This window comes from Semicossyphus pulcher, unplaced genomic scaffold (genome assembly GCF_022749685.1).
Source record: "Semicossyphus pulcher isolate SPU_LCO1_2020_fin unplaced genomic scaffold, fSemPul1.0.p SCAF_11, whole genome shotgun sequence".
NCBI lineage: Eukaryota > Metazoa > Chordata > Actinopteri > Labriformes > Labridae > Semicossyphus > Semicossyphus pulcher.
Window position 1 is genome coordinate 14,259,405 of NW_027211615.1, and position 25,470 is coordinate 14,284,874.

Genomic DNA, 25,470 nt, shown 5'->3' on the forward strand with positions numbered 1-25,470 from the left:
GTGGAGGATGGGGGGCGTCACTTGGGTCTGAAAAGCGAGCTGGATGCTTCCTTACTGACATATCGATGCTGTTCTCGGTTTGTTGGATTTAAACCAAGATGGTGTGCGATATCAGCTTAGAATAAAACAGCCTTCTCACTGACATGTCGGGAAGCTGAAAACAGGAAGTGCTTTTGCTGTTTGACCCCGGAGCACACGCTTATTCAAACAGTTTGTGCTATTATCTTGAGAGAAATCCCGCGTGTGCCTGCAGTGCATGTGCCCTGTCTTGCTTGTGCATATCTGCAGCTCCTGTTTGTTTTATTAATTAACAGTCAATGGAGCTGTTCAGCTGGAGCAGAATTCACCCGGGTACCATTTTGACTCCTTAGTGCAAATTAAATTACTGAGCATGGAGCTCAAAGAGACAGCTGGTGATCGCTGCATGTAGCTGAAGGCGTGCAGAGCACATGCTACCTTTTATACTACAAACAGCCCGATCAGCTGCTGTGAAATGCTACACTCGCCAGTTGTTCGTTCAAATATTTTACACTGCTCAACATCTCAGGGCAATGGTATTATAACTTGTGTAGCTAGAAGCCCAGTGTTGCAAAATGTCATTAAATCGCTCCGTGCCTTTGTTGCCTTGCATTGATTCCTTTAGTGCGTCCCAACTGTGAAGCTCTTGTGTGAACATAATGGAATCAGTGCACCCTCTGCAACAGCCGGGGTGTGAAAGTGTTGCCAGGCATCAGTTTAATAAAGATGCAAACGTCATCAGTGCACCACCAGCGGCCGAGCCCTTCTAATCTTGTTTTGTGCCTTTTTGAAATAAGATCACCTTGGCACTCGCTCATAAACACACATGACAAACACACAATATGCTAATAATAAAAGCTCATATTACACATTTTTAGTCTTCCCTCAGTATTTCCCCTCAACATGTTAAAATCCAATTAGCCTCCCTCCGCTTGTTCCTGTCACTCTTATCAGTCCCAGCCCCTCTGAAGACTCACACAGGATTTATTAAAAATTTAAGCGCTCCTCTTTTAGGGGGGATAATATATTGGAAACCCTGCAGCATCAACATGAAGCTCTTTAATAATTCATGTGTGTAGCCTGCTGAAGACGCAACATGGACTGTAGCACTTTAGCTTTGTAGCGCTGTGACATTTAAAAGAGTGCATCTAAGCAATGAATGTGCGGCCAGGAGTCCCTCTATGTCCCTCTGTTATGTTGAGTAGTGAGTAGTGATTTTACCAGCTGCAGCCAGCTAGCCTAGTTATGCTAGTACCATTAAATAGTTGAAAACTTGTCACTTGCTGACTTATTTTATAACAACTACCTGGTAAAAGGTTTTACTGAGGCTAGAAACTAGATGTGTCAGGTAAAAGAAAGTTAGCAGTTATTACCAGCTATGATAAGAATTGACCAGTAAGTTTGGCAAAGTAGCTCTATAGCTGTGTCTCATTTCAGGGGCTGCATCCTTTGAATGACGCGGCCCACGAAGGATGAGTCATTTGTAGCCTGTGTAGAGTGCTATGGCCAAACTGAAATGAGACAGTATGGTCTACGGAGGATTTCCTGTTTACGTCACCAGCTGTCCCCCCCCTGCATCCCCAAACCTAGCATCAGGTAGCAATCGTAACTAACATCACGTCACTTTCATTAAAGATAATTTATTTCAAGGTCTCTTTCGTTATTTTTAACATTTGTATCGATAGCTTTTCGACTGAGTTGTAACCAAAAACGTTTACATTTAAAAGTGTATTCATTGGCCACTTCAGAGTTTGGACTGGCGCACAATGAATCTCAGGATAATGTGGGCCATGAAGCATGCAACCGATGGATCCTTTGTTCATTGTTTTCAAGTAAAGGAGGACACATTTGTCAGCCACATCTGAGACATGCCGCTGTGACGCAATCAGCCTTCATGTCCTTCGAAGGATGCAGCCTCTGAATTGGGAAACAGCTTATCTGTTAATGACTAAGGCTGAAGGTAATAGCGTAGACTTTCCTAAAACAAATATAGAGAGGGACAAAACTAGTTATCTTAACTCTCATATCGTAGAACCTATCACACAGTAGATATTTATAAGTAATGCTACACACACGTAGGCATGAAATACACACATGCACAAACAGGATCCTGTGGACATGAACTAATGGAGAGATGTCAGAGTGAGGGGGCTGCATATGGACATGGACATGGATCCGGTGCCTAGCTCAAGGACACCTCGACAGTGCCCAGGAAAGGAACTGGCATCTCTGCAGCTACCGGCCCCAATTCCATGCTTGATCCGTACCGGCACTTGAACCGGCCACCCTCTGGTCCTGGTTAGATAAACAAACTGTTTAACCTAGCACTTTTGCTCTCTATATATAGGTTTTTGAAAGACTAACACAGTATACAGTGAAATTAGTCAAAACATCTTTGGTTTGCTCGAGTAAACCCAATTGTTATGATTAATGTGGACTCCAATACAATGGAAGTAAACTGTTAATTTGTGATGTTTTAAGCATTAAGAATCCTTTAGAAAAACTCAACAGTGAAATGCCTTTCCAGGAATACAGTCCATTATTTTATTTTGTCTTGTGAGTGTTCTTGAGCTAGAGACTGAAACCATCTGTGTTGTTCAGTGGCTGAACTTGACCTCTGACCTCACGTGGAGAGTGGAAAGTGGAAAGAGAGAGGATGCATTTCTTCTTCATGGATCAATAGACCATTAACGAACCCCTCTAAAATGCTAGTGAACCTGCTGGCTTACGACAATGAACGCTTTAAGCATCAGAGACACATGTTAGACAAATAGACTTACTTTTACTCCTCACCTTTAATCCAGAACCGTAGAGAGAGCACCGCAAACCTTTAGCAGTCACATCTACTAACATCAAATGTGCTCACTGGTTTTGAAGCTGCCCCTGCAGTCTGATTGAAGATGAGTTAATAATTCAGAGTTGTTGGACGCGTTGTAAGGGGATGGTGTTTTCTGCTGGTCGCCTTCACAGCTGCATGGGGCCTGCCAGTGACAGATGGCTCTGCCCATGTGGAGAATTCAGTGCCAGTATAGCCCAGTACAGCGTTGGACACTGATTGTGTCTCGGTCTCATTATTTTCTCTCTTTCTGCTTCATATTCTTGTTCAGAATCTTTGTCAATTTCAGTCTCTCTTTCAGTGTATGTAAATGCGTCTGTAAGGAGAAGGGAAACAATTCACACCACGGCTATTTTCTTATGATGTCGCATTCAGGATGGGAAGGTCAAATGCTGTTATAACCTTGTGCTGCTGTTTAGCTGTTTTACAAATGTTATGAACATTGTGAATCTGACAAGCTGTTGTAATGTCATCGCTTCTAATTGATCAGAACCCAAAAAGACAATGGATAATGAATTCTTGATGGACATCGAGACTTATTTAAAGTTAAATCACATTTGATAACCATCTGGACCACCAAAGTTAAGTCAAAACGACTAACGTTAGCATTTAACCAGTCTCAGCAGACATTGTTAGCTAGCTAAAATTACCAAGAGCTAAAATTACTGTTAGCTAGCCAACTTTACCATTAGCTAATATTACTGTTAACTAGCATTATCAATATTTATGTTAGCTAGTTAACAGTAGTTAGCTACCTGCCATTTCCGTTCGCTAGAAATTCACGCCTCTCCTATCATAACATGTGACACCATCAGACTGCTAGGATGTGGTTGAATGCTAATGTCCTTTAACGTTAGCTAATGCGTTAAATATGTTGTTTAACATGAATTGAGGCCTGATATGTCCCTTGTTTTTTTTACGATTCATTATCTTTTCAGTTGTAGATCAATCAGGAAGTGGTGATTAGACATGTTTGAGATGTTTAAACCTAGAATACAGCAGTACGACATTATAACAGCGTTTGAGATTCAAACCCTCACTGTGACATCAGAGTAAAATGGCTGCCAGGGACTTTGCTGTTTATGGATCATGTTTTAGTCATCAGCCCGTTGTCACAGAATGTCTGTTGCATATCTTTGTGAGTTAATCTGCTCCTGAAGCCCAGCTGCAGGTTGTACAGGTGCCACTGAGAGATATTTTACCTTCTCTGCAAGGCCCACAGTCTTCCTCCCTGCCTTCAGTCGTCGGCTAGAGTACAGCTTGGTGCTACTTGTTGGAAATCACATTACCAGCAGGACATTGCAGCCATTCTGTTCAGTCTATCAGAGCCCAGCTGATACTGGGTTTGTGGACTGTGCACGATTCATACTGTTTTCTCCAATATGAACCTTTACCTGTTATAACCATTGGGTAAGAAGCAGAGGTTGAAAAGGATCTGAGATGTATTTTAAATTGAGAACATGTGGAATGTGAGGTTCAAATATGAGTGGTTTTATATACATAATACATGATTGTTCCATATGTTTATTCTCTCAGTAGTTAGTCTTCTTCCTCACAAGTAAAAAAAAACATATTGCAGCTCCGTCAGAGTGCATGAAATCTAATTTCACATAAAGAATTCTCTGTAATCATTATACCACAGTTAATCTGTGTAAAGTCTGACAGTATAAACGCAGCACTGTCTGCTCAGCTGTGATGCCAAACTGCCAACTTTCACGCTGTCTGTGCTGAGTATTGTAAACAGTCTGCTCAAACAACATAATGAAGACACGCACTGACTTGAAAACTTGGTCTGACAGACTTTTAGACATTAAAACGAGCAGTTTTTACCAATTATTTTCAAGGCATTTGGTAACAACTTTTAATGTGATTACTTTAGTGGATCATGTGACATGTTTATTTATCTTTTTCAAGGACTTAGTGTTTGAAAAGATGATGCTAGATCTTGATATTTTTAAGTCTTTATTAAGGTGGATATCGGTGTATATTTATATCCTGTCTTTGTGTCCTACCAGAGCTGCCGGAGAACTGGACGGACACGAAGGAGACCCTGCTGGAGGGGATGGTGTTCAACGTGAAGTACCTGGGCATGACTCTGGTGGGCCAGCCCAAAGGAGAGGACATGGCCTCAGCTGCCATTCGCAGAATTGTTGCCACGGTGAGTCACAGGTCCCTTTCTGACTTACACGGCCTTATAATGCAAGTTATATAGACACACAACTTGGATTTAATATTAGCAAATAACATTGCATTGAATTCAGTTTGCAAGGTCAGAGTCTTCTGTAAGAATGTGACATTTCAAGAAGTGAAGATTTCAATTACAGCGACACTTTTTATAGAAATTCTCTTGTGAGTTTGTGAAATTACAGCCTCAAACTGCAGCGTACATCATCTAAAGGACTTACAGGGCAATACTTACCACATTTAGATTTTATCCATGATATTCTTATGAAACTGGACTATATACTTTTATAAGAAAAGTAAAATGTTGCACCAAAGCTACAGTGTAGGAGTTACAACTACAGACAATGAGGGAGGCTGAATTTCAAAATAAGGTGTATGGAAATCAGTCAGTCACAGTTCAGAATAATTTCCCATCTATGAGACGTTATTTTCTGAACATTGTCACGATCATCTAATTCAGTATTCATGCATCAGTGTGGACCTTTAGGTCATAGCATTGAGAGCCAACACTCGTTCACTGCCAAGGAGAAAGATTCAACTATTTTGTTGAATATTTTCTGGAAAATTTGGACATTTGGAGTTTCTCTTTTTTTTTTGACACTTCCTCTTTATTGCATTTTCCTTCTAACATAACAAAGCATATGACAAATATAAATAACACTGCTGAGGTTTACACATGTCATGTTTACAGTCTCAATCCTCTATGGTACGATGTTGCCTCTAGGCAACATACCCATTTTTGGCCTTTTACACTCACACAATACATCCCCAGTTACGATGCAATACTTTGAAAAAGAGCTAGGACCATAAGGAACCAATAGCTCTGTTTGAATGTGTCACATGACACTCTGGAGGCCAGCCTGAATTCCTTTTTTGCAGACTTTCTGACAAGGATCAGCTCAGCCATTTCTCTCCACTAAAATGGTCTGAAAATTGAATTGATTCACAATAATAGATGAGTAAAGCTTCATTTCTAATAGTTTAATGTACTATATTTGCTGATTAAGTAATGGAAACTTGTTAAATTGCAAATGTTGCCTTGAGGCAACATCGTACCATTATGGATTCACCATGACATTTTAGTATTGTGTATTTAGGTATATATACTGTTCAAAAGCATACGGGTCATCATAATTTTCTTTTTATCTCTACAATTTAACCTAGATAAATTTGATGTAGTAAAGTAAAGTTCAGCCTATTACTGTACACTCTACTGTTTTCTTGAAAATTTCTTCAGTTATTTGGTCTATTTTATGACAAAAAAATCATCACTCCAAAAATTTGTTTCCCAACTGGCATCACAATGCGTACCATAGAGGGTTATATCTTTAGGGTTACCCACTTACAATTTTGCTATTGGTGTCATTTCTTTGGGATCTGTACGTCTTTGTTCAAATTGTGCTTCTTGCATCTTAAATATGTGTTCATTTCTCCATCACAATTTTTCTTTTTCTACATCCAGCCACTGTCTTTGTGCAGATGAGTCCTTATACCATTTGTTTGTGATCGCTTTCTAACTAGCAGCCAGTAAAATTCTAACCAAATATTATTTTCTCTTAGTACAGTTTTATCTGTGAGATTGCCAAGGTACATCTCCCTGGTGTTTCATATTCAAGAATCCCTTTTAAGACTTCACAGACTGTATCACAATAGAACAAGATGTTTGGGCAGAGACAGAGTTTCAGTGTCATTCCCCAACAACTTCCTGTTATTCTCTTTGCGTGTCGTTTGATGGGGTGCATTTTTTCTATCAAGGTCAGTGTGGCTGCATGGAATCCCAGCTGTTCAATCCAGGATTATCAAATGTGCAGCAGTCACATCAGTGATACGAGGTTTACTTAACCACACTGAGCCAAACAGGGGAATGAACTGAGCACAGTTTTCTACATCCATTCATCCATTCAATCCTGCCAGTTATTGAAAGACTCAATCCTTCAGGCTGTAGACGTACGTAAACTGCAATTATTTGCGCATTTTTATGCACAGAAATCTTATCTTTTGTCACACCTACATATGCACACCTTTTCACTGAGTGCCGCCAACAATGTAAACAATGTAAAGAAAAGCGTGGCACGGGCAGCTGAATCACAAACCTCCCGCTCTTCAACTAGAGACTGAACCGAACCTAATGGCAGGATTAAGATTCACTTGATTTACAACAGGACAAAAAAGAAAAGCAAGCCAGTTGTCTCTGTCTGTTCCCTTGGAAACCAATCAACCTGAATGGGATTACTGAATACATTTGTGACTTTTCTCATTCCTCTACATGCTTCAGTCAGGCGTGATAAGACGAGACGAGGAACCGAACGTATGGAGGGAGGCTGAAACTTGGCGTATCTCGAGCTGACAGATTGCTTTTTGCCTCGTGGCACGACATGAGTAACATGACAGAAGAAACGGGATTGTTAGCACTTCCTACATGAATGAGCCGCCGCCGTCAGCCACGGCACACACTTATTATAATGTCAGTTTACCGTATTGTAAGTGCAGTGCGGAGTGTGCTGTTCTCCAGGGCTTTTAGGCTGCTACGGCGAGCCCCGGCACCGTTCATGTCGTCCTTCAGAAGTCCTCGTTTTTTGCTTTAAACACAGACTCGCTCCTTTTTCATCCTCCGCATCTCTTCACTGTTAGCCTTTCTCTCACCCAATGTCAAAATGAAAGACCTCTGATGCACAGGGAGTGTAGAAGTAAATGATGAAATTGTTGCCTTTTATTTCCCTTCTCTCATCTTCCCCCCTTTCACTTTCCTTCACCGTCACTCCACTGATTCTTAACCTGATACCATTTGGCCGTGAAACTAAACCGCTGTCATTTGCCAGCTAATTGCACGGTAAGGAGGTCATTGTCATTGTCAACAGGCGCTCTCGCAGACCGCAAGCTCAGCACTATGGCCGTTATTTTCTGAAACTCCAGATGGAGCGGAGCGGCAGGGGGAGTGAATGGCTGCCAGCCCGACCTCGAGGACTCATTCTGGGCTACACATTGCAGCTCTTTCTCCCCCCTCTGTTCTGTCACCTTTTTATAAATTCCCCACATTTCTGGGACAACTCACGCAGGCGGCGGAGTTTTGCTCAGCTGCTACTTTTACACTACAGGCTTCTTGCTGTTCAATCAGAAGTAAGATCATGTATATTTAACATAACATGCAAGAATTTCTCTATCTGACTTTAATGCGACTGTATTTGTCTTTATACTTCCTGTCCTCAGGCCAGAGCCAGCGCCAAGAAGTTCCGGAAAGTAACTTTGACAGTCTCCCCAAAAGGCATCATCATCACAGACGCAGAGACCACAGACCTCATAGAAAATGTCTCCATATACAGGTAAATAAAACAGCCCGAGTTTAAGTACATTTTCAAGAGACCATGCAGAGTGGCTGGGGCTGATTGAGACTCACACTCCAGCAGAGTGCACATTTGTGCTGTAACCACACTTTACTCAGTTTCCAATTCAGCACAGGTATTTTTAGCCGTACTGGCAGCAAAGCTTCGTGGAGGCAGTGTTCGTCTGTTCATGTCTCCATCTGTCCGTCTGATGGTCGGCCACCACGTTCTGACTGAAATATATCTGCTCTTGGATGAAATGATGTACAGACATTCAAGGATTAATTCTCATGACATTCAAGATCTGACTTTTACCTAAGCACGATTAGAGTCAATCTTTTGTACTTTTTTGTGTATTTTTCGTGAAATATCTCGATTACATCTTGAATAGATTGGAATGAAATTTGGTGAACCCATTCATGAGCCCCTCAGGATGAGTTGTAATTACATTTGTGAACCACTGACTTTTATAAAGGCGCCATCGGGTCATTAATAATGTTATCCAGAACTTTGGTTCATCACCATATTACAGCAAGACTCATTACATTCAAATCAAAGTCGTCTGTACATTGTGTTTAGTGCCAATTAGCAAATGTTAGCATGCTAACAAGCTAACATTTATGAACGATGTGTGTGTATCTATGTTGATGATGGTCAATTCTACACCTGCTTAACATCAGCATGTAAGCAATGTTAGTGTTAGCGTGTTACCATTCTGACTCAGAAGCATGCAGACTGAAGGAACTAAGTGAGACAAGCGCTCCTTCATGGTGCACGTTCAGACAGTTTCCGGGTGCTTTCACGCCTAAAGTCTGTTAGTTTGATCCGAATCAAACACCATGCATTTTGCATTTTGCCTTCAGTTTGGTTTGTGTTCACACGGCAGCTTTCACCAGCGTTCCAAAAGTTTTGATGTGCGAGGAAACTGCTCTCTGATTGGTCAGAATTTCCACGTGGGAAAACTGTAATCAAAGAGAAGAAGAGAGAGAATGGTGGACTTTCATGTTTTGTTGTGCTTTTACTTTTAGCCGATCGTTCCACAGTTGGATCAGTTCCTCTCTCCTTTAGTTTCTCACTGAACACTTTGAACGCCTCCATGTTTTTGTGCGTTTCAACAAACATTTGTGAAATTGTTTGTTCAGCCCACTTTTCTATTTCCTTGCCGTTCCCCTTCGTCTGTCCTCTACTCATCTTGCTGCCTAGCTGCGTGTCTGTCTCTGCCAGTGTCAACATCTGTTTACAACCCACAATGCACTGTTTCTTGGTTTGCATCCTGTATTAGATCCTACTTTAAGTTTGATTGTGTTCTCACCTGAATCGAACTGGTTAGCTATAGTTCGACCATGGTCCGGCTCACCTGTCCAAACAAACCGGACTTTTGGAGTCTGAAAGTCCGCACCAAAGCTGTCAGGTCTGAAAGCCCCGTTAGAAAAATGATAAAAACATTCCTATTGAATTCAAAAAGTCCTTTTTAGATGCATTATGTCATTCCACTTCCTGCTCAACTGAGAGCCTATTTAACAAGCGTGTTTTTTCATGTCACAGTGACAGTCCTAGTGACCTCATTTACAGAGTAGTACTACAGGGGTTCATGCAGACAATTGAAACGTTGTGCAGAACAAGAATTTCATTCAGTGCATTCAGAGTGTCTCTTTAAATGTTCACGTTTTAACCTTAACAAGTAAGTATTCCTTTTATTAAATAGTTCATGGTTCTGCTGATGCCTCAGTTTATGACCTGAAAACAAAGAACTGGCTTCATCTGATACGTGATATCTTCTATCTAGGTCACTCTCCCCTCTGTCCATCGCCTTGGCTCCTTTTGCAGGAGCAGTTTCCTGCTCTGAGCTGTTGTGAGTCTCACGTTTGATCAATTCACTGGGAAACCAATAATGTTAGGGCAGGAGGGGGGTCGCTGGGGGGTCTGTTACTGTCTCTCAGTGTCAATGAAAGCTCGGACCGTTCAGTAACAGGCTCGGTGCGTGTCGATTGTGATGGCTGGCTTCCTCTCTCTCTCTCTGGAAAGCATCCTGTAATATAGACCGGGCCTCTTGTCATTGAGGATTACAGTGTAAATATCATACGGCTGGACTGTGATTACCAACAGGCTGCGATAGAGACAGTGTGTGTGTGTGTGTGTGTGTGTGTGTGTGTGTGTGTGTGTGTGTGTGTGTGTGTGTGTGTGTGTGTGTGTGTGTGTGTGTGTGTGTGTGTGTGTGTGTGTGTGTGTGTGTGTGTGTGTGTGTGTGTGTGAGGAAGATGATACAGGTTAGTGTGTGCGTTGGTCCACATCCCCTTCTGATCCACCTTATCAGCGCTAACAGACCACAGGCGAGGGGGAATCAGCCTCCTCTTTGATCTCCTCCCTCCTTATCTCCCCCTCCTCTCCTTCCCCCTTTCATTTTTCCCTGTCTAGAAATGGATCTTTCTTTTCTGCTCACATTAACATAAACAGAGCTCCGAACGCAGGAATACCCGCGACTAATTGCCCACTTTGAAACTCACACCGCCTATACTCCAGAGTGATGATAGTGGAGAGATTGGGGGGCCACATGCGGAGCTCGGGCTCACTGAGGATTGATTTTTTTCCCCCTTTATGAGACCCCACCCCCACCTCCTTACAGCCCCTCTTGCCCCTCCTTTCTTGTGTCTTATTTTAGTTGCACATAATCCATTTATTGGCCAAGAAACCAAGTGAAGTGTGAAAGAATGTGGAGAATGGATCAAATCAGACTGTTTACCATGCATAGCAAATAAGAGGGAGCGAGCTGTGTGTGTGTTTGTTTGCACATACCGACTGTCCGCGCATGGGTGGACATATGAGCATGTAAGTATGCACGTCACACACCGAGTGTGTGTGTTAATGTGTGTTTTTGTAGAGCTAATTGTGGATTCACACTCAGTGGAGGTCGGGGATGTTTCCCTCAGGGGAAGCTTAGCGGGGATCGGAAACAGTCAGGAAGACTTTGTGCATCGCATTGGAAATGGGATCCTCGCAGCCATGACCCTCCCACCCCCGTGCGCCCACACCCACGCACACACATCCACACAAAAAACGCAACACCCACCTCTGTCTTTGGCATTCAAGTTTTCACACTTTTTCAACCTGATTCTGAAGTAAGAGGCCTTGAGAGACACTGACGGCAGACTTTACAATGCATCTGATTTGCAGCATCAGACCCTCAAATGATGTTATCATGAGCTTTATCTTCCAACAGGAGCAGATCTGCCTCGTAGCGCTGCTGTAGGTCTAACTGCTGCAGGGATGAGGCCCAGGGCTAAAGCACACAGGAGGTTTGATGGTATTCAAAGTTAATTTTTACACAGCATAGTGCGAAAAGAGACTTGAGAAAAGAAGAAATGTAGCCCTGAGATTGTTTGTCCTCCACATTGCACAATGACTTCATGCAACAATGCTGTGACAAGGAAGAAGCATTGAATGAGTCATCTGTATTGGCCGTGAGAAACGGCTAATAATTGGTTTGCTGTATTGAATGACAAAAATCTATATCCTGCATCCATAGAAAAATGTTTACATTGGTCAAACAAACAGGGTTGTTCTCTCTGGAACAGTCGATAAAGTTTTGAAATGTTTCATTTAACGCCAATCCAGGAAAACACAACTCCAAGTAACCGCACATTTAGGATGGCCCATATGTTTAAAGTCCCACATCGCTCGTAATTATATAAAATTGTTTGATACCAGTGTCAGCTGTCAATTAGCGTATCTTAGAGTAGCCTAGCTTAGCTTAATGAATGAAAGCAAGGGAAAACGGCAAGACTAAAACAAGTTATTTTTTTGGCCCTTTTTTGGACCTTTCTTGTATAGGACAGTGGATAGAGAGGGAATATGGGATGAGAGTGGGGGATGACATGCAGCAAACGGCCGAGGGGCAGAGTTGAACCCGCGGCCGCTGCATCGAGGGCTGCGTCTCTATACATGGGGCGCAAGCTTTAACAACTGAGCTAAAGCGGCACCACAAAACACCATTGTTTTCAGTGAGAGGGACGCTTTTTGCACGCTGCTTTTGCGCCTCGAGTCGAAAAAATCTTTGTCCGGCCTCTTTTTTCATTGTCCAATCAGATGAATGTAGAGGCTGGTCTTCCGTCAGAATAACGGTTAGGCTAAGGATTCGGTGGTTGCCTTAACAACAGAAATAAAAAAGCTGCTAAAAAAGCTGCTCTTTTTTTAACTTTAGGCTTCAACAAAAAAGCCTCATCAAAACACGCTCTGTCTGATCGGGGCCTTAGAAGAAGCTTTTTTTTACTAGCTGTTTCCCCTTGCTTACAGTTTATATGCTACGCTAACTGTCCCCTTACACTAGCTCCATGAATAGAGAAGAGAGTGGTATTGTCTCATCTAATTTCAGCTGCAGGACATAAGTGTATTCCCAAAATGTCAGAATAATCTTCTAATTTTAATTTCCTACAATGAGGGCAGATGGAGACGCATCATCCATCATTGTGTAAAACACTGTAGGCTTGTACTTGTGTAAACAAAATGCTTGTGTTAACTGATGCAAATATGCTGATTTAATTATCCCTAGTATTCTTATTTCTCAATAATGATTCACACAGCGATACTTGCATCTGTAGATGAGCTGCACACTCGGAGGTGTTCGGCTCCATCTGGACTGGTGTTACTGATTCATATTCTGACAGGAGCTCTCCGAGTCGACCAGCATATCAATCAGAGAAACACGCTGAGCTGAAAGATAACTGACAGTCCACCTGGTAATGATGCACCATGTCCTGACACATTGTTAGATCTGTCAGATGTGTCAGATTCTTAAACCGTGTGTTTGAACATTCATGAAAACATTTAGCCGTCTTCTGCTTGTTTGAATTCGCTGAACATCTTGATGCTGCTTTTTTTTACGTTATCGCTCTTATGTCGGGTAAAAAGTTGGACAAAAGTAGCGCATTGTTCAACACCATACCTGCTTTATTCAGTGTACACAGAAGCTTTGATGTATGAACTTCTATCCGGGCTTTGTACTGTAAATATTTAAATATTTCCATTGATATTCCCTCGCCGCCGCGCAAACAGCGGTGCTCGACACCGGGAGGAGATCAAAGGCTTGCGGTCCACAGAGCCCCTTTGGAGATATGATGCAGACTGACAGCTCAGCCTCTGTTGTTCAAGCTTAGAGAAAACAGCGCGATGCTGTCAATTATTTTTTTGTTCTCTTGTTGTTTCAAGCTCGACGCTTATCTTGTGAATATGATCCATTGTGTGGCACGTCGGTGCTAGTAATTAATTTTTCTGTACCTATTGTGTTATGATGAGTCAAATCTGCAAACACAAGCATTTTCAAGAGCTCTTTGTTCACACACACACACACACACACACACACACACACACACACGAGCGCGCTCATAAAACACTCCATAGTGGAAATCAAGGAAAAAGCTTGTGTGTGTTTGCCGGAAAATTCAATCTGAAATGTGTATTCACTCCGATGAGACGTCTGTTGCCACATGATGCCAAAGTATGAGGAACACATTTTATGATTCTCATGATGTGTGAAACTTTTCCTGTTGATAACAAACAGGATGCAAATGTCATTATTTCCTTGTTCGCTATCACCGTGTAATCTTGACCGCAGTTCAGTGTAAAAGTGATTTTTATAGATGTCTGCTGATATTTCGTCCCCACAGGCACTGTATGTGCGCTGACCTATTTGCCTACTTTGCTTCTGCTTCCAGCTGAATGTGCTGGGAAATCTAACAAAATATTGAAGACAACGAACAATGTTTTTTGTTGGAAAGCATTTGTAAAACTCTCAGAACTTCTATTTGGTTTCTCTCCACTTCAACATGTGATAAGACGGAGGAGTCAGCTGATTCCCAGACTTTGACTGTGTTTTCAGTCTTAGTATCTGCTGCACTATTTTTCTGACCGTATGGCGATAAACGGTAATTGCGGGAGCACACTTCCCAGATATCCAGACAGTGTCTCATGTGTGACGTCCACAGTTGGCTCCGGTTGTAACTCTTGATTTTCCTCTCTGTTGGTCGTTTTCCTCTTTAGATTGTTTGCCTTCATCTGAGCGACGAATTTGTTTCTTTTTCTTTGGATTTTCACTTATTGTTGAAGTTGTATCTGTAGTCATCGATCTTTTCTTTGTTTATTCAGCCGTAGTAGATTACTGTTTACTCGCAACACTTACAGAGAGTGGAAAAGCAGCCGCTTAGCTCCGCCTACCCTCTCTGGCAGACCAACCACTGCTGGGTGATAGAAAACGTGCCAGTAACTGGGTACCGCTTGAGATTTTTTCTTCGAAAGTCGCACCAGACACCCAGTCTGTAATAATACTATATACTGCAAATGCAAAGGCTTTCATCAGTGAGCCATAGGCTCAATCACATTGTGTTACCTCATTCAGCGATAGAACAGACATTTATTTAAATGAAAATCTTCAAGATTATTAATTTAATTTCGATAAAGATGCTACAATTAAAGAGCTACCAATGCAACAGTATAACTATTGTGCAGCATCTAATGCATTACTTCATTATAATAATTTATGCAATAATTAATATTGTTGGAAAACAAGTTCAAAGAGTGCAAATCAGTGCAGGATTACACCAGAAAAGTCCACAGAAATAAGTCACATTCAGGTTGCACCAAACTTAATAGGCAGAAAGAAGAAAAATTCTCAATAAGATGATAATTAAGTTTATATCGAGCTCTTGATTACATCACTCTTGTTTTCCAAACTTTAATAGGTCAACCCTTTCAACTTTTTCTCCCCTCATTTTCCTGCAATTAAGGTCCAAATATAAGTTGTAGCACTGGGGAGAGAGAGGGGGGAATACAGAGCTGGGTGTCAGGGGCATTACAATGTGGGTCACGCATCAGTGGTGCAAAACAGCAAACAATCTGAGAGGGAAATAGAAGGGCTGCTGGTTTCAGGCTTGTTGTTTGACCGAATAAATTAGTCCATTTTTAGAGTTTCTTTTTGAAGAGGGGCAGAGGATGAGCGGCTGCCAGCTGCAGATCCCTTTTTTATGCGGTGTGAAAGTGTGCTGTAATGATGACTTACTCATCCACACAACGCTGACTGCTGTAGTGTAGAAGTATGGAAGTCTAATTTTTGCAGGGTTATTTGATGTGTTTTAATCAGAGAAAAATAAGCTTAACAGTAGTTTAGGAAGCAGGCATTGTAAGTAAGTCAAAGCACCCTATCTCCTCCTTGTTCTGCTCATATTAAAGGTTGTGTGTTTAATTAGAGTGACAAAGGTCAAGCTCATCGCTCACTGCGGCTCATTTACACGTCTATTTAAAGCCACAAACATGACGTGCTCCGCTGGTTCAGGTAACAGCCTCACCCGGACGCGCAGGCCGACTCCCGATCGATACGGCTTCTAACAGTCTGCATAAAATCCAGCAGGACAAATCCACCCAATCTGTGTCCGTCGCTTCATTGAGCCCATACGAGCTGCTGCGGGCGGCGGACTTTGTCTAGATTGGTTTTAGATAACCGTTGAAAATAACGGGTCATGGATGGCAGACATTCGGATTTCGTGAAGCAGAAATGAGATCCAGGTGAGATTCAGTGTGACTGTGGGGAATGAGGACTCAAGTGCTTTGAAGTCACAGCGGGGATCGATTCGCGACTCAAGATTTCTTATTTCCCACAGACGCGAGAAATTCTCATCTTTCAACAGGAGGAGCAATATTTTACGTGACTGATTTCCAGCTGTTTCAACTTTGTTTTTGTAGTTTTCGACGTTCTAAAGAGACACATTAGACTACTTGAATCCAGAGAATTTAAGAGTTAGCATAGCCTAAATCACAAGTTAGTTTATATGTTTTTAAAGGGACAGAGCACGTAAAGGAACATCAGTATGAATACAGAGGATGTAAACATGCCAGCGTTAGCATGAATGCTAATTTACATCCTCAACCCTCAGTCACTCTCCTCCTAAATCTTTACACTTAGCTGAAAGTTTCAGGCTCAACTGACCATCTATGTAAAACCTCAAGTCCACAAAGCAACATTGTGTCAGCATCTGACTTAATTTCTGCATAAAACACCTGCTTTATTCCCAAACACAAAGCTCTGAAGAGCCCGGTCACCGCTTCAAGCATCTCTCGTGGATGTCAGTGTGGCTCCACCGTCCCCAGCTGTGGGACTTCATCAGCATAATATTCATAACCGCTGCTTTCATCCTACCATGATTGGTTTGCTGATGCATATGCAAAAGATGGAGGGTTGAAAAGTTGTGGCCCGTACTGACGTGTATGCAGTGTAGCTTACTTTGATATATGAGTTTAGATTGAGCAGCTAATGCAGAGTTTGTCCTGCATGCTCGTAGGATGTTTGCCTGAAGACACTCGGGACATTAGTTGCTTCCTGTTTGCTGCAATTGCTCGTTCATCATCGTAAATTCAATTATGTCTGTTGTGTTATTTAAGTGCGTTAATGTTTGTTTATTTCTCTCTTCTTTTGCAGAATCTCGTACTGCACAGCGGATAAAACTCAGGACAAAGTCTTCGCGTACGTCTCGCAGAGTCAGTTCAACGAGACGCTGGAGTGCCACGCATATCTCTGCCAGAAGAAGAAGATTGTACGTGTGCAAAAACGTTGCATATGTTGTTCTATATCTGTATATTCTTTGTAAATGTAAATGTAATACATGGTTTTAGATTTAAGCAGGTCATAAGGTCAGTTTGTTTTGCACTGAGTACAGACAGTAGAATGAGTGGTTTAACAGCAGGTAGCATTAAAGGAGATGGTGTGTGGCTCCATCTTGTGGCAGGTGACGTCAAAGTTCACTAGTCTGCTCTGTTTACTGCGCATTTGTACACCTCAGTATGGTCATGGATGGATAAATAATCAGTCTAAAAATGTTAAGGCAAACTATTGGTTATGTTTTATATTTCATATTTTTATTATTGTTATTCTTTGTCTCTGTTTTTGTTCTCCAGGCTCAGGCTGTGACGCTAACAGTAGCTCAGGCCTTTAAAGTAGCTCTCGATCTGTGGGAGATTGCTCAGGAAGGTGAGTTCACTGAACAAAGGGAAGGTGACAGAACAACACAGAGGGAACCTTTTAGTTTTGCTCAGGTTTTGTCATGTAAATTGTCTTTTGTGTCTGTGTCTGCAGACAAAAGCAAGAGGGCGAGGACCTGCTGTTCCTGCGCGGCAAACAACGGGCAGACAGAGACGACAGACTCTCAGTGTGTTCCTGCAGGTTTGTGACTTCCGTGTGTCTTTCTGATCATTACTTCAACTCAGTTGGGTTAATCTTTGACTGTTAGCTAATGTGAATGCAGACTTTATGTTTAGCATGCTTCCTATTAAAGAAGCACACAGTTAAATGAACCTTATCGTGCTTTAGGTGAATCGAGGTAAAGGTTTGACATTTGTTTTCTGTTCCCTTTAGCTCTCACTAAATAGATGGCTTTCCTGTTAACGAACAATCCATATTAAACCCAGCCGTGCATTGCAAGACCACTGCTGCAGTATTTAAAACTAAAGCAAACAATTGTTTTAGGCAGTCACCCTTTAAAAAATTTTTTTTTACATCACACTCTGACAGACGTCTGATCTCAAAGTTAACCAGACACTGTGTTTTATTCTTCTACATTATTATTAGGAGGCTGCAGTGTCAGCAGGAGAAGCATCACTCACTAGAGGATATAATATGCATCATTTATCAGCCACACAGGCCACTTAAAGAGCCAACGCACACTTCTTGTACAGAATAATTTAACATGATGCATTTTCTATCCACACACAATCGGTTTATGTCCCGTCACCGAGCCTCACACTGAGACTGTAAACGCACTCAATGTAGCTGCTACAATCAATCAGTGAGCAAGTGTTTCCTCCTGACCTGGTTCTGTGGGAAAATTAATAATTAAGAATTAATAAAGAAAAAAGAAAAAAGAAAACAAAAACACATTCATGACATCACATAAAGTAAGTTTCAGGAAGAGATTTAAAAGATGTCACTCATTCTGCGAGCCTTATCTCTTCAGGCAGCTCGTTCCGAAGCCGAGGGGCCCTGATGGCAAACGCACCTCTCCTTTAGATTTAAGCCATCGACCTTGGAAAAAGCAGAGGGGCTCCACCTGAGGATCTAGGCTGCAGGCGGGCCCATAAGGTGTCAACGATTCTGCTGTGTAGCCTAAAGCCAGACCCATACGTGCTTTAAAAGTGATCAGTAAAATGTGATGTGGTGTCGTCTGTTACAACAAGAAAGAAGCTGAGCTGCTGCGTTCTGCACTAGTTGGAGGCGAGAGAGTGCTTTTTGATTAATACCAGAGAGGAGGGAGTAATTAGCAGCTAATTAGCCCCACTAAGCTAACTGGGAGGTATATTTCTCTGTGAATAAACAACTTCCAACTTTTATATCACAATTCATTAAATTCTTATGTTGATTTCCTCTTAAGCTGTCAGTCATTCAGGCTTGTTTTACATTCTACACCCTCTGTGTGTGAGGTCCTAACAACTGTCTACAGCCCTTTTTACACTGTGGATCCGCCTCAGGACCATAATGAAGTAATCATGCCACCTTTGCCATTTTACGTTGCACCAAGCAACGCCGGCGTAAAGTTACCCCAGTGTGTGTTTTTACCAATGACTGTATATATAGATGGACAACGCGTCTCCATCTGCTCCCATTGTACGTAATTGATGCCAAAATAGCCCCCGTGACAGGCGCTGCCATCTTGCGATGGTGACGTCATACGGAGCCAGAGACTGCGCAGTAGAGATCGGCGAGTGAAGCGGCAGTAGCCACTTCAGCTAACCCAAACACACACTTAATTTAATTTAAAAAACAGCAAGGATCCCGCACGCCGGCGTGTTTAACAGCGGAACAGCTTCTCTGTGTTGGTCTGAGGTTTACCTTCACAGGTATGGAAACTTCAATGACTGTAGTGATTGTTTTAGTTACGTTTCCACTTGGGGGTCGTCCTCCGCTCTGCTCACCCGGAACTGATTGAGAGCAGGAGCCTAATTTGTCAACAGAGCTGTCAATCATCATTTTGACAGCATCAAATAACTAATTAAAAATAAACTTGTCAGAAAAATAAACACTTGGACGTAAATCAGCATGATAAGAACTAACTATAATGACAGAAACCATGTTTGAGAAACATTTATCAGGCGTGTATTTTGATTTTATAGTTTGACTCATGTCCCATCTGTTAACATGGAGGAGGCGGGCTTTATGACCTATACTGCAGCCAGTCAGCAGGGGGCGATAGAGATGTTTTGGCTTCACTTTTAGGAAGCTGTCATGTCGTCCATCTTTTTATATGGGATAAACATTATGTAATCTCATACTGTATACAGCTGGAGAGACAGAAACTGACATGATTACAACGATGTAATTAATAGTGTGAAAATGACAAATCTAATAATGTTTCAGTCACTGGAATGAGGCAGTAATTAGATGCAGAGTAAGTACTTGCATCTTCTTTGCACCAAATTCCTCCAGACTTAATAACCCTCACAAACCCAACAGTTTCAGCTGTGATGAAATGCTTCTGTATTCCTCTGCATAATGACTCTGAAATGACCTTTGTCAGTCGTAGTGTGCACACGACAGAGAGATATGTAATTTTGTAGTTTGACACTGAACCCTCTCTCACAAATTTAACTGCCGTCAATCACCAGGAGGACAAATCACCCAATTATACACCGCTCATTAGTCATTCAGGGGAGCAGTAGGTTTTTAAGTACCTCCAGTGGCCGTGACATTTATAGGTCAAAATGTTTTCCGCCCCCCAGGGGGTCAAAGGGACCACGAAATGAGGCTTAATCATCCCTTCAGTTTGTTGTTAGTTAATAGCTGGCTTTTCCAGCTTCTCTCAATTAAACTCTGCTCCACTTCTTGTGGTGGTGGCCCGAGGACAGAGAGAAAATGTGATGTGAAAGCCTCAAGGAGCTCAGGAGTAACTCGGAGCGAGACGGCTGAAAGTTTTTACAGAGATGATTTAAATTCTGCCTGTTGCAGAGGAAGCTGAGAGTGCCACAGGCTGAAGTTCCACGGATTTCTCCTTTCTGTCTCGCCTCCTGTTTACTTCTCTCTTCTCTTTCTCTTTACCCGCCTGTCAACTCCTCGTCCGTACCTGCCCCCCCCCCCCCCCCCCCCCCCTTTAGATCCAGAGGTACACAAGCCGCCTGGGATGGAGGAGAAGCTGCGGAGGCCCTTCTTCTCCGCCTCACTCAGCTCGCCCTCACCTCGCAGTAACCCGACTCGAAGGCGACCAATCAAACACGACTCTTGGGTAAGTCACACACACTTTCCCCCCTACATGTTAAATAGGTAAACCTCACTGCACAGAAATATATATATAAAGGGCTGCCAACCTTTTCGCATCGGTTAATTAAGACTTGTGTTTCTGCTCATATTGACAACTTGTCATCTTTGTCTTTATCCTTTCATTACAATCTGTATGTCTGCAGCAATGACTGTATATATAGATGGACAACGCGTCTCCATCTGCTCCCATTCTACGAAATTGATGCCAAAATAGCCCGTGCGATAGGTGCTGCCATCTTGCGATGGTTACGTCATATAGAGCCAGAGTCTCCGCAGTAGAGGTCGGCGAGTGAAGCGGCTGTAGCCACTTCCACTAACCCAAACACACACTTAACTTACCGAAAAACAGCAAGGATCCCGCACGCCAGCGTGTTTAACAACAGAACAGCTCCTCTGTGTTGGTCTGAGGTTAACGTTCACAGGTATGTAAACTTCAATGACTGTAGTGATTGTTTTAGTTACGTTTCCACTCGCGGATCGTCCTCCGCTCTGCCCACACGGAACTGATCGGCTGCAGGAGTCGAATTTGTCAACAGAGCTGTCAATCATCATTTTGACAGCATCAAATAACTAATTAAAAATAAACTTGGAAAAATGAACACTTGGACGTAAATCAGCATGATAAGAACTAACTATAATGACAGAAACCATGTTTGAGAAACATTTATCAGGCGTGTATTTTGATTTTATAGTTTGACCCATGTCCCATCTGTTATCATGGAGGAGGCGGGCTTTATGACCTATACTGCAGCCAGTCAGCAGGGGGCGCTCAAAATGTTTTGGCTTCACTTTTAGGGAGCTGTCATGTCATCCATCTTTTTATACAGTCTATGGTCTGCAGCTGATATTGTTTACTATTAAGAGAAAAAAGCATCAAAACATACTAGAACAAGTTGTGGGATTTTTAGGTATTTCAATAAGTCCTTGTGCTGGCTTTGTGTCGATCAATGTGTCCATTAAGTGTTAAAACAGATGTTTGACAAATAAGCCTCAACATATCATTGTGTGTGTGTGCGTGTGTGTGTGTGTGTGTGTTTAATACACACGCATATATAATAAACAGCACTAGTCAACTAGTTGAACACTGAAAATAGCGCTTTATTTATTTTCAGCATTCAACTAGTTACCTCGTGCTATTTATGTATTTACTTATTCATTTGTTAACTGAATGATGCATGACTTTCACAATGAGCCAAAGTACTGCTTATACATGACAGTGTGCCATGCTGTAAAGTCCTCTAAACAAACATATTAAACCTGATGCAGCAAAATGCTGTCACTAGGCAAATTTACGTGATGTCATTATCAAAGAGTGGTAGTATGGTTATTTTTCTTCAATATCTTAATATTCTATTCTTAAAAAGGGGATTATTTTATTCCAGTATGTATTTCACTATAATCTGGGCGGTTCCATGTAGTTAACCATTTTAAAGTTGACGCTGCAGACTCTCATCAGTCACCAGCCTCATGTTCACTTACAGAGCCCGAACACTAGGTGACAGCAGATTCATTAGAATCTGTTTCCCACACACTGATTCTTCTGAGTTCATTTGAAACGTCTTATTCCGGATTATTTCTCAAATTTAGAAAAATATTGTTTTAATTGAGTTCAGACTTTATGAGCTTGTCCAGCCTGAACTTTAATACTTCCCTGTCTTACTGTTCCTTTCACGTTTGCGTCACTCCGGGTTAAATGTGATGTTTATTACAGTAATAACTGATCGTAGTGATACTTATTTTATCAGTATTTCAATAATTACAAAAATGCAAGATGAAATTGGTTTGATTGCTTGACTTTTCCTAAAACTACAACAGGGAAACTGTATCCAAATTGTATGCAAACATTTATCCTCATTCATCATTTTCCAAACTTCCAAAAATCTACAACATCACATCTGCATTTTACGATATTTGATTCTTTGGCTCATGAATAGACTTGGATAATTACATTATGACAAACAGCTGACTCAGTGAAGTTGCACAGAAGCAGCAGCATTGTGATGTAGATTAAATTGAAGTAATCTATGCGCGTATTGATTCATATTGTTTATGTTCCAACAGGACGTGGAGGATGGATTCGATGATGCTTTCTCAAGGTAACCTTTACATACGCTGGGAAACGTTATTCTATTATATTAAAGGACATTATTGTGTTCTTACACAACTTAATGCTTGAAATGGTTTCATCCATTTGGTTTATTTTGGGAAAATATTTAAGTTTGAATCCATTTTTAAAACAAAATAAATCCTTTTGGATGCTGTCGAGCTATTTTTAGGCCTGACAGTTTCTCTGGCGATGATGGACAGCTGTCAGAAACCTTTCAGACTACTTTAAATATTAAAACCTTTATTGGACACTTTGACTGACACAAATTGTTATTGAAATTTACACACACAAACAGACACAGACAGGGACATGCAGCCGGCTCCTTTTCTCTGGTAGCGTCATGCAAAAGGACGTCACTGCAACCGAGACAAAGACCTCATGTAGACAGAATGTCTGTATTGGTTGTGTGCTAACCTAATTTAGTGTTTGAAAACTCTTATTTACAATTCAAAAATTGATGTAATTTTTCAGCCCTCAGCCGTAGAAAGAAGAAACAGAAAATAATACTAAACAAAGCTGCTGGTACAGTTGTTTTCCCAGCATACTCAAGTCTGTAGGTTGATCTAAAGTGTGCTTCCTTTTAACTTCAACAAACAGCTGTGTAACTGTCGGAGATGTAAAGCTCTCTGAATAATACAAAGCAGCATCAAAGTCAAACAGCTGTCAGATCTCATTAAAGCAGAAACATGGTCATTTCAAGGAGCTGGATGTGACGTCATGTGAAGTGAAAGTACTTTAATACAATAGCTCAGTTTTGACTGAATTGATTTGGCTGAAATGTTGCATTCAATTGTTTTCTGTTGTAACATGTAAATAGTTAAATAGATTGTTTTTTATTGTTGGTGATGGAGAAAACACTCTACATAAAAAAACAGCCATCTCTTTTAAATCAACCCTTTATTATTTCCTTTCATACTCTGTTACACATTTAATAACCAAGTGGATCACTTACATGAAAAACAGAACAAAAAATATGAATAATATATTAAAGCATCATCTGCAGATAACTGCGCCTTTTTTTCCCCGCCTATACTTGAAGTCTCTCTTACCCTCTGATGCTGATGAGTCTCACGACCCCGGGGGTCAGAGGCATACAGTTAAAAAAAGATGAGACGTCACATTCCCGTTATAGGAGCAGTGAGGTTACTTTGATCTATATCTGCTCATAATATAGTGTTTGTGTCATTTCTATGAATACATTTTAACCACCCAGTTATAGACCTTCATTACGTTCTGTGCTAAGTTCTCATTTTTAGCCTTTACCACGATGATTAATGACAAACTAATCTCATTAAGATTCCTCTCAGCTCTAAAAATACTATTCTGGGTTTCTTTAATCGCTCTGAGGAGTGTCAGAGCTCATGAGAGTAAGTGATTGTGTCAGTGTGTGTGAGGAGACAGCTTTTTGTACTATACCAGCCACTGTTCTTGTTTGATCTTATCCACTTTATGGTTAATTTACTTTTGTCATGTCTTTTCGCTGTAAGCTAATAATAGAGCTAAGGCAGAATGAATGTTTCATTTTCTAAGAGTCAGCCAAGGAGGTTTAAAAAGGCAATTTGCAAGAGGAGAAACTAAAAAGCATCAAATTAAGTAGTAAAAACTGATCGATATTTAAGTGATTCACTTAGGCCACTTACATTTACTGATAGTGATAGATTTCATTCTGTGCCAAATACTGTCATATTTCAGAATGCACATCTATCGGCACTAAGCTGACTGACTAAAGAAGCCATCTGTAACTAGTAAGCAGCCTGAACTCCTGCGAGGTCACTGTGTCGCTCTCGAACCATCACAGAAAACAGACCCGACGGTTCATTCCTTTACCGCCGACATGATCCCCACCGCTACCTGACAGAGCTGTCAGGAAGCACAGTGTCAGGATGCAGGAAGCGCCGCTCCTCCACAGAGCGTCAACACCTTCTCACCGAGCTGAGATTACAAAGCAACACTTTCATTTTCTTTAAGAAGTGTGACAGTCTGTGAAATTGTCATTTCATGGTCGTTGGATGCCTGCAGAGAGAGAGAGCGGTGTGAGTCTGACCTCGTGAAGGTGTGATGGAGACAACTCTTATTCCGCTCTATCACTGTTGACACATAGACACATAGAGGAAGGTCATAATTTGTGTTGTAGATTATTTTTGATACGTACAAACTGGTAGTTGATTGAGAGCCTGAGCGCTCTGCTTGGCTTCTCAGTTCAGCTGATGTATGTGGAAGTGTCCTGCAGCGCTGCTTTATCCCTCCACAAGGAGAGAAGAGCAGCGGCAGGATGGAGCCCCTCACATTAAAGAGAAAGCTACTCATTAGCTTGTATTGCCTACGGCTTGTAGATCTGCATGTTGGCTTGCAGCACGAAACGCTTTAGTCAAAGCAAACGAGTAAATGAGAGGCAGAGATTAAAAATACAGAGTGTGGAAGCCGGCTGAGCGTGGAGGGAGATCAAACGAGGAAGGCAGGTCGTCACCCGGGATGCTCTCAGCAGGGATGAGGAAACGCCGACCTGGAGTCAGAGTGAGGATGGGTTTCAAACGGAGGGAGGTGGAACGCTTAGAAAAGAGTTTAAATCTGCGACGCTGGAGGAAACGCTAAACGATTCAGACGTGTTCGAGCAGAACTTCTCTGCAGAGGTCAGCCGGTGTCGAGCTCTGCTTTCGCGGCGCGAGAACAGTGGAGGAGATTTGTCGTGAAACATGGGAGAGTCTGGATCACAATGAGC

The 25,470-nt window shown here is 41.8% G+C and overlaps 1 protein-coding gene across 2 annotated transcripts in view; it reads left to right on the forward strand.

The window, feature by feature from the left end:
- The window catches only part of LOC138585362 (low density lipoprotein receptor adapter protein 1), a 49,378-nt gene that overhangs the window by 16,752 nt on the left and 7,156 nt on the right, over positions 1–25,470 (forward strand). For both annotated transcript variants that reach the window (XM_069657675.1, XM_069657674.1), the window contains exons 2-8: positions 4,870–5,012; positions 8,246–8,358; positions 16,820–16,934; positions 17,296–17,368; positions 17,474–17,560; positions 20,482–20,609; positions 22,706–22,740. In XM_069657675.1, the coding sequence (XP_069513776.1) occupies positions 4,870–5,012; positions 8,246–8,358; positions 16,820–16,934; positions 17,296–17,368; positions 17,474–17,560; positions 20,482–20,609; positions 22,706–22,740 (694 nt within the window). The remainder of the gene's footprint in view (positions 1–4,869; positions 5,013–8,245; positions 8,359–16,819; positions 16,935–17,295; positions 17,369–17,473; positions 17,561–20,481; positions 20,610–22,705; positions 22,741–25,470) is intronic.